Source organism: Ailuropoda melanoleuca, chromosome 7, assembly GCF_002007445.2.
Source record: "Ailuropoda melanoleuca isolate Jingjing chromosome 7, ASM200744v2, whole genome shotgun sequence".
NCBI lineage: Eukaryota > Metazoa > Chordata > Mammalia > Carnivora > Ursidae > Ailuropoda > Ailuropoda melanoleuca.
The window spans coordinates 65112865-65127717 of NC_048224.1; the positions used below are offsets into that span (position 1 = coordinate 65112865).

The 14853-nt window shown below is 41.0% G+C and overlaps 1 protein-coding gene across 3 annotated transcripts in view; it reads right to left on the reverse strand.

Annotated features, from left to right (window-relative positions):
- Positions 1 to 14853, reverse strand: part of SACS (sacsin molecular chaperone) — a 96312-nt gene that overhangs the window by 16338 nt on the left and 65121 nt on the right. For all 3 annotated transcript variants that reach the window (XM_034664978.1, XM_034664979.1, XM_034664980.1), the window contains 3 exons: positions 12479 to 12625; positions 8793 to 10275; positions 8076 to 8167 (listed from right to left, as the gene is read on the reverse strand). In XM_034664978.1, coding sequence (XP_034520869.1) covers positions 8076 to 8167; positions 8793 to 10275; positions 12479 to 12625 — 1722 coding nt within the window. The remainder of the gene's footprint in view (positions 1 to 8075; positions 8168 to 8792; positions 10276 to 12478; positions 12626 to 14853) is intronic.

Consider the following 14853-nt stretch of genomic DNA (forward strand, 5'->3'; position numbering starts at 1 on the left):
AGCTGTGTTAGCCACTTTACTTTCCTTAGTGTGCCAAGTAAAGGGGCTGCCATTCCCACCTGCGCCACGGTAAGCCCGACACCACTGTGGGGCCCAGAAAGCCTCCTCCCTTCACGGTCACAGGTCCCAGAACTGGGTCCCCTCTACACTTTCTAATCTCAATATTTATGTGTATCATGTAAGAGAGGTGCATTCATTCACACTTTCCCATTAAAAACCACAGCTTAAAATACAAATTTCAGCAGAATTCTTTGAGACCAAATGTTCTATGAAATGTTTTCAAATCATTTAAATATGGTTTTATTGTGGTATGTACAACCACCACCCATATACCTATATTGGTATAGTTTCCTCTCTCCTTTAATCAGCACCAGAAAAAAAAAAAAAAAAAGTTAACATAATCTCTAGCTACTTCAGTAAATGAAAAAACAAGATCCAAAGAATCAAATGAACAAAAACAACAGGCTACAAATAAATACAACATTTAGTCAGTTACCATACCTGAATATCCCCAGAGAAGTTGTTGTGCTAGAATATAATTAAATCCAATCTTAGAAAAAGCCAGAATTGTCACAATTTCACATGATGGCTACAGAAATTATTCTACATCTCAAGATAGCACTGTCTATGGAATCTTACACCATTATGTAAAAGAAAAGCCATAAACAAAACTCCAAATATAGCAGAATTTACATTTAAGATTTAAAAATGTATTTCAATGCAAACTAAATCCAAACTACATAATGGGTGGGAAATCTTAGTTCAGAAAGAAAGCAAAGAAGAAAGGAATATGAACTTTGTATGTATAAATTACATTTCAACAGCAAAAATAAAGTCATTTGATAAGCTCCCAATATGTTTTTTGTACAGATGATTATCATGTGATATTCAGATATTCCAGATAAGAATTAAGAAAGGGAAGGGTGCCTGGGCAGCTCAGTCAGTTAAGCATCTGACTCTTCATTTCAGCTCAGGTCATGATCTCAGGGTCATGAGACTGAGCCCCACTTCGGGCCCTGCACTGCGTATGGAGCCTGACTGAGATTCTCCCTCTCCCCTCCCTTTACCCTTCCCCCCTGCCTCTTAAAAAAATAATAATAATAATTAAGAAAGGGAAGACAGCTAATTTACAAGGTAAATCACTCCATAAACTGGAGTATCTCTACAAAAGTCCTCAATTTTTGGACTATATCTATAAAGTAAGTATAATTCGGACTCTATGATAAAGAAAGGGAGGTTTTCTCATATATTTCCACTGCTTGCTTATGGTAACTACCAATAAAATCAAAAATCAAACAATCCTCCATGGCCATCTAACCTCTCCTCGGCCTGAAGCAAGTCATTTCTTTGCTCAAGTACACCTCCATAGCTCTGTGTGATGTTTGTGTATTTGGCTACATTAGGTTACGCCTGGCAGCTAACACAGAGCCCATGCTCTTACCAATGGAATTTAAACTCTTCTAATCTGTACATCCTTCCAATTACTTTAGAGGCATTCTGTCAGTCAATATTGACTCAGTGCTAGAGACAGAAATAAACGCGATACATGACCTCAGACCATGTCTTATAGTGTAATGGGGAAGGCAGGTATTAGATAAATTATTATAAATGATGAAACAGGTACATGGGTGGGGCACAAGTGGTATGAGGAGCTCAGTGTACCATGAGGACACATGGGCCAAGAGACAGATGAGCATGAGAGTGAGATAGGCGGGCAAAGGAAACCATGCATACAACATCTAAGGGAGGAAAAGAACAGGCCATCTCCCAAATATGAGAAGGATCAAGGGAAACAATAAAAGAGATTATTAATAATAATCACAATAACAGCAAATTCTGATATATCCTTTCCATGAATTGGATTCCAGGCACCTTTTAACACCCAGAAATGGAGCCACATAATGAAGGCCCTCGTAAGAAATGTTAAGGATTTTGGCCCTTATTTCAAGGAAAAAGGGGAAGCCTTTGAAAGATCTTCAGATAAAAAGCAGGAATATATTTAAGAAAGATAATCATAGCAGTACTGTTGTGCTAACTAGAGAGGCAAGAATGGATGTGGGAAGGCTTTCAAGGTTAGTCCCGTATTCCAGGAGAGACATAATGGCCACCTGAAGGAAGGCAAGGGTGTGGTTGGGAGACTTCCTAAGACAGGGCCCTTCTGTTAGGCAGGTGGCTGTGAAGTAGTGACCCAGAACAGCCTCATGGCACAAATCTTACACCAAAATCTTTGGATGATTGCTCATCCATGTACCTGAGGTTGGCACCTGAAATTGCTACTTCTTCTGAAGATTTCTACATACACCTATGAGATTGTCTCTGCAATGAATACCGTAAATCACCGCAAAGTAGTGTCAACATGGACAGGTGAACATGCCATCCCTCCAGCCATGATGTTTGCGGTCTTTCCCTTGAACATCTGAGAAAGCACACGTGCCAGCTCCTCTGTGAGGGCCCCCAACCTGCCACCCCCTCCTCATACAGACCCTATTCTCAGTATTTGACACAGGACACACCCCACTAAATGGCAGTATTATTTACATTGCCGTCCCCACTGGATGTGAGCCCCCTCACTTTTATTCTTCACATTATCTCCATCTAACACAATGCCTGGTACACAGGGGAAATTCATACAAATGATTACTAGAAGTCTTTGGTCATGAAACAGAGCAAGGCGTGAGGCCATATGTAATAAGTAAATATTAAAAATATTTCAAATATAAATAGGACACTGGTGCTAACCTATCAGGTACTCCTACCATTTGTCTGATATAACTGTTTTTTCTATTTATTTCCTCCCAAACCCATCTACCCTCTCTTCTAACTATTCCCCAAATTCTGATAGTCAAGCATTTGTTCAAGTAACTTAACACTCAAATAACTCAAATGAAGAGGACAATATATACTCGATTACCTCACAGTTATGGAGAACAAGTAAGAGGACAGAAGATACTCATCCGAAAAGTTAACAGTAAATCACAGGCACAATCCCAGGGATTTATTTGCCTCTTCATCTTTGTGCCCCTGTCCCCTGCAACACCATCCCCAGCCCAGCATGTGGCAGCATGAACATGTCCAACCAGACTTGTCAAGCAGGCACTGGAAATACAAAAACAAAGTAAGAGATGGTCCCTCCTCTCAAGGATTTTACAGTCTAGCAGAGTAAAATTATGACCACGATAAGTTAGAGAGGACTGAATGGACTATGTACTGAGAACCCTGAGCAAAGCAGAGGCATCTACCTCAGAGATGCAGGGCAGGGGTGGGCGTGAGGCAGCCCACGCGAAAGGCAACCTCTTGGAGAACATGTGTGGGCTAGAGCATAAAGGATGAATCCAGCTCAGAGCAGCAAAGTGGAGGATGGAGAGAGTGTTCTAAGCAAAAGGAACGCCACATACAAAAAACAGACACGAGAAAACTTTCATTCAGGTAAAAACAATTACCAAGCACCCACCTTGAAGCAGTTCCTGTGCTACATGGTCGTGACAAGTGTCTCTGCTCTCATGAGATGGATAGAGTGGTAAGTTTATCAATCCACAAGTGCTTGCGATGGTGAGTACAGGAGGAGGACATTGAATGAACCAAAGCCAACGAGATGGCGAGTTCACAATCACAGAAAGCCCTGTCACCCACAGGAACAAGACCAAGTCCAACCTGAAAGGATCAGTGTCCTCTGATGCCGAGCAGGGGAGGGACATGATCGGGTGAAGAGTGAATACTGGAGTGAGTGAATCTGTGAGGAGGGACCTACACTACAACAGAGGCAGCACAGGAAGAGAAAGCCTAAACCAGAGAGCTGGGAAGCAGGGGAAAGTGATTTAGAAGAGGATGAGGACTCAAGTCGTGAAAATGTTGATTTCAAGACACTTAACAGAACTCCAAGTGAAAAATAATAGCAGCCATTTCGTCAGCGTCCTTATGTGCCCAGTACCGTGCTGAACTGTACATATTACGTATGCATCATGTGATCGCCAAAGTAACGACCACCGTGAGTAACAATACAACAGTGCTTTTCGATAATCCGCCCTGCTGCGATACGGCAAAACTGGATAAAACTCAATTAGAAAGTTGTGACTGCCTGCCATCCTTGACTCAACCCTTACTCTCATTTCTTTAACCTTGTAATAAAGCAATCTTGCACTGGATATCATTGAATCATAAGGGCTTCAGACAGACTCTCAAGGAAGGATGTTATTGTATTACCTTGTTACTGATTGGGAAATACAGGCTCAGAGAGGCTGGCTAATTTGTCCAGAGTCACACAATGGAGGAGTCAGGTGTCAGTCCAGATCTGTGTGACTACAAAGTCTCAGACACGTAACCACTACACTACACCGCCCCTCCTGACACTGGGATGGCAATGGGAGATGCAGTGGTCCTTCCACAGGCATGGCGGCAGGTGCCTGGGCTGGGTGGGGATACTCAAAGAAAGTGAAAGCAAAATGGAAGAGGTGAGAGAGAGCTCCTACACTAGCCCATATTCAAGGATAAACTCAGGAATAGGAATTCACAAATAATTCTGGGGAGCAGGCAAAGCAGCATAAGGACACCAAAAGAGAATGATGCCATAAAAGCCAGGGCATTCAGAAAGGGCATGAGCAATAGCATCTAAGCTTCACAGGGATCAGATAAAAGCAACAACAAAAGTCCACAGGATTTAACAATAAAAAAGTCATTAACTGGTGACCTCAGCCAGGCAATTTTATTGGAAATCTAACAGAAGCAAAGGTTCATTTGCAATGATAACAGATGATGAGGTGCAGACCATAAGCATATCCTACTCTTTCTAGAAGATGGACCAGGACAGAATGTAAGAAAGGAAATCAAAAGTCAAGTTTGTTCTGTTTTCCCCAGAAAGGGAAAGACTGAAACAATGTTTAAGGCTAACAATAAACAGGCAGTAGAGGCAAACAGTAAAAATACAAGCAGTTCTTGATATTTAGCTCAGGATTCTAAATGCAATACGAGTAAAACTTTCAAATAAGAAGACGGATTTTACCCAAGCAATGAAATCAGAGAAGTACCCACTGCAGAGAAAAAAAACACCTCATGTTTCAATTCTGGGCAGCAGTACTTTCAAAACTGGACAATCTGCTGTTACTGATAATCAGTAAACAGAAGCCCACAGTGCTCTATGCCAGCGAAATAGCCACATAATCATTATTTAGACCAAAAATTATAAAATAATAAATAAAAAACCAAATGTTGTATATGTGTGATGCTCCCTACCATATGAAGGGAGCTCCATAAATAGCACGTGGCCTCTCTTCTCCCACACTTACTAATGCCCCCCGACTGTTCACGCCACCAGAACGTGGAGTAGCATATCTGATTGGTCACTTCAGAAAAGGACCTGCATGTTCCCAAGAAGTCATTAGGGGTGGCTTCTCCTACACTGTGCTGTGCAGGGGCAGCCCGTGCAGGGCAGCTGGGGTCTCCCACACTGCCTGTATCTAGACCAGTGAGCTAATCTGGATGATTCTGGATCAAGGGCAGAAGCAAGCTGTCTGCCATCAGTCATGATCTCCAACACCAGAATTATCAGGATGTCAGGGGTGATCTGTGACGTTTATCTGCTGGACTCCTCTCTGGGCATCTCTTCGCCAACTCAGCTCTCAGAAAAGCAAAGCAAAGGTGTCACTTACTGGGTCCTCATCAGCCTCCACATCATAATGCTCCCAAAATATTAAAACTGTTCAAGGAAACAAATGAATATCAAAAACTAATTTTTTCCTGGAACTAACAGTACAAAAATAATAGGGAAGATGCCCAGGAGGCAGTTACCCATTACCTGTATGGCCAGATAGAATACTGAAAAGGCCAGAGGTCAGGATTAGTAAATAATCATGAGACTCGTACCCTAAACTTAAGCTGAGATAAAGAAAAGTAACTTGAAGACAATTTCTGGGAGAACCGAGCTACACATTATGGGTGACAAACAAAGAGTCAACCCAACCTATCCAGTGTAACAGTCCAGAGAAAATTAACCAAGAGCCAGAAACAAAACAGTGCTTACGGTATAATCCCAAAATAAGAAATCAGAATCCATAGTAGATGAGAAAATGAAAAGACACACAAAGTGGGAAGACTCAACTTTATAAAAATGTCAAATTATCTAAGTAAATGTATAAATTTAACTCATTCCTAAACATATAACAACAGGTGCCCCCATCCACCTAAGGCTAGACAAGCAAGCTGTGGCCATGCCCTGTGCCACAGGGTATCTGAAAAGTTTTGAGTAAAAGCAGTATTATTCTGTAGGACTTGTACCCTTTGCACCTGATTTGGTTCTGAATAACTTGAATAACTGGGCTGATTTCCAAATCCATATCCACCTGAGAAACTACTGGCCATTAACAAAAACATTTTCTTCAAAAGAAAATAATACATCACACGAGAAAGAAGGATCTACAACTCAGACAACCCGGATGGATAAGAGCAAGTCAAAGACACAAACACACCCCACCCACTGTATGATTCTCCTTCCAGAAAGCGCAATAACCAGCTGAGCTCCTCTGTGCTACTCAATGCTAAGATCACGGTGTGAGCGGATAGGACTGAAGAAGGCCTGAGATGGGGTCTGGGTGTGGGCAATCTTCTGGGTTTTGACCTAGGTGTGTTTGTAAAAATTTTATTGAGCCTACATTTATGATATATGTACTTTTCCGTATGTGCATTATATTGCAATGTAAAGTCTTTATACAAGACTATAATACAGATTTTGAAAAATAAGGATTTCTAAAACTTTGGAGCACACAACAGCAGAGTTATAGGAATCTAAGGTTAGACTTCCAGAAAAGGCTACTTTGAAGACGACCATTCCCAACTAAGTGAATCATCTATATTGGAAAGATCAATATCCACTTCCTAGCTCACAGTCACAGATCCTTATGGTAACAGCACTGCAGACTCTTCTTCCCTTAGTCTTACGCGGGCTCATCCTTAGCTCACCTCTCCCATTCCAACTCCTTTCATTTTTATTTAAATGAATAAAGATGTATAATAATTAGCAACTTTTCCTTTAGTCATTATCCTTCAAAAGAAACAGCATATGCTATAAAAGACACACCACAAGAAATATGCTTTATAACCTTAACCAATGGGACAAATCCAGAATTTTTCAGGACAGCATCTAACTTAGAGTTCAGACAATGGTTATATAAGGGAAAGGATGCTCACAAAAGTTTAAGGATACTATTAAACTGAGACCCATGCTGGTTCCCCCCCCAGACCACTCTGTCTTTTCCTAAAAAGATTCTCAATAAAGGACATCCATCCTTTGCCAAGACCTCAAGGGTCCCCTTTCCTGACGCTGCCATCAGTCTGCAATACCCGGAGTTGAGCCAGCACTGCCACACGAAACTCTGAAGGACTGGGTGGTGTGGCCAACACAAGGCTGGCAGGTGCAAGCCCTGAGCTCCAGGCACACGAGCTTCTGACCTTGAACCAATCCTCTTTCCCTCCTTCCTCTGTCCGATCCAACCAACAACAGCTGTGCTCACTACTACATGGGCTACACGATATGAGACTGGGGGTACACATGAGAAATGAAATGGGAAAGCATTAAAAAGCTGTGTAAGGGATGTCTGGGTGGCTCAGTTGGTTAAGCAACTGCCTTCGGCTCAGGTCATGATCCCAGGGTCCTGGGATTGAGCCCTGAGTCAGGCTCCCTGCTCAGCGGGGAGTCTGCTTTTCCCTCTGCCTGCCGCTCCCCCGCTTATGCTCTTACTCTCTCTCTGTGACAAATAAATAAACAAAATCTTAAAAAAAAAAAAAAAAAAAAGCTGTGTAAGAAATTACCATAAATGCATACCACCCTACCCTGACAGGAGAGGTTTTGAAATACAACACCTGCCTTTGGATTCTTTCAGATGTCAGAATCTAGCAATGAAATGCCTTAAAATACAACAATTACATTAGGTTGAACCATCTGAAAGTGCTGACTTATAGGTCTAGAATAGATAACTCCTGGCAATTTCATACTGGTTCAACTCCACAGAAAACTTATAAAAACTATTTATATTTTTAGAAATAGGTTTATTGTGAGGAAAAAAAAAAAGACTAAGCAACTATAATACCTCGGGTTTGGGCAGCTTCCTTTAAAGCAGCTATAAGGTGAGGCTTCAAGCTATCCAAAATGAACCTTCCTTCAAGACCTGGGAAAAGGGACCTAAAAAGTGAAAGAAACACAGCAATCATAACCTTCTAACAATTCTAAGATAAAGAAATTCTATTACATAATTTCAAATCAGTTAAATGTACTATTTTACATAAATTATAATGCACGTACCAAATCACACTATAATACTTTTTGATCGATTATCTAGGCTTCACTTTAAAACCTGGTAGCATCATGTACCATATCCAAGTCCAGAATAGTCTAAACATCTTAGAATGAAATTAACTTTATTTTCTGAGATGTCATACACATCTCAGTTATCAAGAGTTCCTTAATGTACTATTCCCATTAAATTCAATTTCATCAAAATAATTCATTATTGACTTAATCTTACTTCATTATTAGCACTTTAGAACCATTGTTTTCAGTGTTCTGTTATTGAGATTTCCAAGAGAAACAACTGTTGGATAACTTTTTGGCTGATTAACATCTGAATGCTTTTTCACTTTAGAATGTAAAAATATACCCTTTCATATTTTAACCAAGTATTTCTGCAAAAGTCTTCCTGACTATAAAATCTACGCTGATGATGACTGACGAATTTCACAATAAAGGACTCTAGACATATGTGGGGGTGGGGGGAGGGAAACAAGCACTGCAGAAGCGTGAGCTCTACCTTGGATAGTCTTCTGAGGTAATATAAATAACATCTTGATCTGATACAGATGAGGAGAAGGGCACAAAATTTCCGTTTTGTAAAGGTAGCAGCTCCAACCCCAGGAGTTCACTGTAGGCTTGGTCAGAAAGCACAAATTCCAGAAGGTGCAGCTTGTCTTGGGCATTGCCCGGGTGTGCAGACTTCCTCAGCACCTGCCGCACCCACGCGGGCGTCACCTTCCTCACAGGTTTGGGGCTGGAGGCAGCAAGCTGAACGGCAGCAGCAAGATTGGCCGGTACCTTGACAATCTGCTTCCCTGAGCTCTGGAGGTAGTTGAGCACGGTTTTTGTGTATTCCAAACTTTCGTCCAGGTCTGAGAAGTAGGCCTGCTCCAACTTGACCCAGTGGTTGCTAATGGAATACATGACTGCATTCTGGAACAGCTCGTTAAACAGAGGTTCTAACACCGGCTGCCAGTGCACCTTGACTTTGTTCGCATCGGGCCAAAGCTTATAGATGATGTCAACCGACAAGGGAAAATCGGAGCTCTTTTCTGTCTCCAGACGTTTTATGGAATCTAAGATCAGAGTTGCGTAGGCTTTAGGCACAACGTTCACAACAAGAAATTCATTCCACAAAGCTGCCGGGTCTCTCCACTGATCCAGCTCTCGCCACTTTATGCTTCTGCGATTGTCAGTCAGGCCAAAGAACCCGCTGATGTGAACTGGGAGGCCTGTTTTGCTTTCCTCACCTGGCGGCAAAGGAAGGAAGCAGAAGGCTTTTCCTGAGAAATCAGCTATTGCTCCTTTTTCTTCATCATCTCTTGATAAAGACATGGCTATTCCAATGATTGGGACAAATTTCAATTCATCAGCTAAAGAATCAAGTTTACCACTAATCCCTCGCCCGCCCACACTGTTACACACCAGCCAAGAAGTTTTTTGTGCATCCTTAGTACTCTCATCTTCTAAAACTATATTTATATGATATGTTACACAGGTTATGCTATTGCTTGGAATCTTTTTACAATAATTACTTATAGCAGTTTCCAGGATCTTTACAGAATTGGGCCTCTCATGTTTCAGGGCCTTATTCTCACTAGCAGTTACCCTAAACACCAGTCTCTCGGTTCCATCGGCCTCTCGGACATGTAAGGAGACATCCTGCACACTTTTTAGGAAGAGCAGCACTGTGTCTGCATCTGCCCTGAAAGACTCAAACAGCTCAAGAACCTTCTGCTTATTGTAGAGGTTACTACTAAGCTGGGAAGGTTGTAGGCGAAGAGGGAAACGGAAAAATGTTCCTGGAAAATTGGCATTTACAAACGTTTCCTTGGTGCTTCCAAAAATGCCAATAAATGGTGCAAACTGGTCTGAAAGTTCACTAATTTCTTTGCTGTCATCTTTGAGGTTCCAACATTGTCCTGATTCATGTGGACCAAAAAGTGTCTGATGAGGATCTAGCATTCCAATCTGGTCACCACTAAAAATACAAGGAACATCTGTAAAGAAAAATTCAACAGTCACGATCAACTCTAAAATTCAATGGACAATTATAATTACAATGTATAATTACTATCAAAATATTATATGTGGAAAAGCATACACCGTAAAGTGACTCTAACACAGATTTATCTAAAATCCAACTAAATTTAGCTCAGAAATTTAATTCTCTGAACATGAAATCTAATGATTTCTCTTTTGATTCAGTAAATACGAGGCAGAGAAACTTTAAATGATTACTGTGAAAACATAAGCTAAGTCTTCAAACACCTACTAAACAATTAACATATGTAAAGGGTATCTGGATATTTATACTCGGCCCCCACAGCCACCTGAACTCAATTATACAAAGAGTTGCATCCTACACTCAAACATTTCAACCACAGATCCTCTGCAAAGAGGGGGAGAGAAATCACAGCGCAGGTGACTCTGCCCACCGTATTATTTGGTAAGCAAAAGCCCTGGGATGAGTCTACAACAAGCCACCCCGCCCCCCTGCCGCAATTCGCCTCCACCCCTGTGCCTCTCATGCTGAGCACACCTCACCACACGGAACCTAAGCGTAATGCTGCAAGAGACAAATTTTTTATATAGCATGGCTCCTAAAACCAATAGCAACTGTTTCACCTGTTTCTCAACCACAGAAAGAATAATATTTCCACAGAGGCAGAAAAACTAGGAATGTCAGATGCTCTGGACTTCAGCAGGCTGAGCTGTCACAACCACGGACTCCTAAACTTCCAGGTATTTTAAGCAGGAAATGTAACATCCACCAACCCAGCCGCTAAATCCATCAACAATGTGGTGGGATGGCACTCTCGTCTGCACTCCCTTTACATCACATCTGCACTCCCGTTACTGAAATTACATCAGAGAGATTCCTGACAGTTGTAAAGCACAATGCATGACCTTTGCAAATCCTCAGATTAGAGCACAGCACTCCAGTTAATACCATCCCACATAACCGTGCTCGTTCGCAAACAGGGAACAAGCAAATCCACAGTGATTCGCAGATGCTGGCAGTCAGCTAGACTCTCTGACTGAACAATTCATTCCTGTACAAGTCTCCATGCTTATGCAATTCACCTATGTGCCCCCATAAAATTTTAAAACTTCCACAGGTCTCAGACCTGAGGGGTAACTCATAAATAAACACATCAATGTTACCATTTGTGTATAGTTGTTACACAATACTGTGAGATATGATTTAACATATAATTTACATTACACAATATATTATAATAATATAAATGCAATCAAAATAGACGCTTACTACAACTGGGCTATAGTGAGGGTGACCCAACATCCCACTTGCCAAGGGCAGCCCTAATTCAGACCAGCAGTTTGAGAATGATACCACCCTCTTCCACTCTGCTGAGTGTTCCAGTGTGAACAATTAGTTATATGATTACCCTAGCTATAGCTATAGCTCTGCCAGCTAGCTCAGTCTCTCCTCCTGCAAGTTCAAAATGCAGACAGAGTTTGAAACCAAACCATAGCAAGTGCCAATTACATTTAAAAAACCTTCTTAGCACAAACTACAGTAAATAAAAACTGAGAGCTCTGACTCTGGAAGAATAGCCAGCTACTCTTAGAGATGTCTACACCAAGAGTTTCATGTACTTCCTATTGTACCCATGAACCAGAATCCTCATATTCTTTCTAGATTCAAAACATGATTTCAAAGTAATCTTTAAAATACTCAAAAGTTAAGAAGAGCAAAATTTTTATCAGGAAAATGTTGAGAAACCAGAATCAAAGATCTTCACTTTGTTATTCAATTCTACTGAGTATTATACTTTCCTCTTTAATCTCCTAATTAAAAATATGTACAAGAAAATCTGTGAAAATGTTTGTCTGACTCAAAGATATTCAGTGTAAAATTTTTTTAAAGTAGTAACAATTTATGTAGGCATTTCAAGAGCTACATTTCAAACCTCATGTAAGATAACTTACTATGTAATATTACACTGATCCCATCGGATCACGACATTAACTTTTAGCATCACATGATGAAGCTTTGGTGTATCGACCATGGTAACTTTAGAAAACATGGATAGTTCACTGGCATACTTCTTGCTGTCACCAGAGAATTTGGAAAAGATGCCTTTCAAAGTATCATCTCCAAAGTTAACCAAATAAATTACAAAATATAGGTTAAAATAATTTTCACAACCGTGACTCAAAAACTAAATACTATACCTGTTATATGATAGACAGAATTAAACCCAATTCCGAATCTTCCAACCTTCAGGGGGTCGTCCTTTTTCCTGCTTCTGGCTATTTCCTGAATGCCGTGCCAGTCCTCTGGGGTGAAAACTGCATTGTTGTATACATACAGAGCCGGCCCTGCGTGTCAAAGCGCACATGCAGTATTCAGAAAGAAGCAAGCTGTGGTGCTCAGTCCTCTGTCAAGAGCTTCTTCTACATAAAACTGCTTGTTCCATGGGAAGATAGAAAGAAGTGAATGGAATGACTGAATTCTGCATGATAATTCTGATTTTCACAATAAAAGTAAAAACACAAACTAATGGTAAAAAATAACTAGCAGGAAAAAAAAAATGATTGCTGGCCAGAACTTCAAAAAGGAAAAATGAAGGACGTTATGATACGTAGACATCCAAACCACAGAGCAAATGAGGAAGTTAATCAGAGTATAGTATTACTTTATAAAATTTGTTCCTAAATGGCATATTTAAATCATTTTGTAAACAGGACAACCTATAAATGTACTAAGGAGACTTGCTATCTAAAAAAACCTTGTTAATATATTATTTCATAAGGAGAAAAATAATCCTTTAGTCATGTTAATAATCACCTTGTTTGTTTGTTTTTGTCAGCCTGTGGATTTTTCTATACAAGGCATTACCTGTGTAACTAAAATAATCATTAATGTGACAAATTTTAAAATCAGCACTTCAGAATACTACTACCCTGTCTTCAAAGTAGTTCTTTTAAAAGGTTACCTTTATAATTCAAAATATTTGCATTTATAATGTGATTTTATCATTCAAAATATTCTTGGAACACCACTTTTTGAAACTTCAGAATCTCTAACATTCTTTGACTATGTTCAACTATAGTAATTAATTATATTTAAAAATAATTTATATAAAGTGCAAAGATCTTAAGTGCACAGTTTGATGAATTCTTACAAAGTGAATAAACCTGTGGAAATGTCATCCAAATGAACACAGAGAACCTTCCGGCACCCCCAGAAGCTTCTCTTCACGCGCCTATAAATTCAAGCTCAGATATGGGGATGCTGGCCATCCCTTGTTTTACAAAAAATGGCCTGGTGCTGTGTGTAAAATAGTCTAAGGATGGAGAGGAAAGTAGCCAAGACTGCCGAGGCCTTTCCGAGGAGGAGCATGCAGGGGCTGAAGTGGACGCCAGATTTCTGACCCAATTCTACCATTACAAACTCATCACTTCGGGCAAACGAAAGTCTTTAAGGCTCAGTCTCCTCGACTGCTAGTCTGTAAAATAAGAATGAGAACAGTGTCGCCTCACAAAGTGTGGAGGCTCAAATGACACAATACAAATGAGGGCCCAGCACAATGCCTAGCAGAGTAAAGGCCTAAACAGTCAGATACCGAGACTGTTGTAATCACTAGTGGGATATGATATGTTAAATACTTATGATTAGCAAAATATTATTATAGGAATCTTAATAAAATTAGTATTTTAATCATCAACAGCTAACTATAGCTGGGCCAAAAGGGCATCTGGTGAACAGTGTCTGGTTCTGCCTACTCCAAATGTCCATTAAAAATACCTATGAAGACATAGACACAGGGACCACAAAACTTCACAACACTGAACACCAGGACTGAGAGTGAACCTCTGCCAGAATCCAGAAAGAACTTGCATAACTAGAAGGTCTACAGAAGGGAATTAGAAATCCAGCAGGGAACACACCAGGTAACCCCGGCCAGGAGCAAAGCAGAGCTGCCAGCCTGGAGGAAGACTTCCCTTCTTTTCCACTGTCAACCCAAAAACCCTCTGAGGCCCAGCTGCTTTTAGAAAACATCTGTCAAGTTACACAACAGATACATGTTCTTACAAATTCAAACAAACTAGTGCTTCACATGAAAAAGAATTTCCTCCTCACATCCTCACTCTCCAAGGTTTAGGACACACCAAAACTGTCTCCCATCAGACCCCATCACTGAGCTACTAGAAGGAAGGAGACAGGCGACCAACACCCCCGTGCGTGGAACTGTCCTACACACCGGCTTCCTGACGGCGCCTGACACACGTGTACATGGCTTCCGGGGAGCGCCTGACACACATGTACGCCGCCTTCCAGGGCGCACCGGACACACGCGTACGCCGGCTTCCGGGGCGCGCCAGACACACGGGCTAATCGGTCCTGAACCTTGCGGCGCACAGACAGTCCACTCAGCCAGCAAACAACCTGGTGAGGCAGCGCTATGCATCGCTCTTCACTGGCTTCTCTATCTAGCAGGCATAATCCAGTTATTTCAGATTTTAATCACGGTATTATCTGATTATACTCATCCTGAAATCATACTCATCCTGGAGGTTTAATCTCGTATCTCACTGAATCTCCA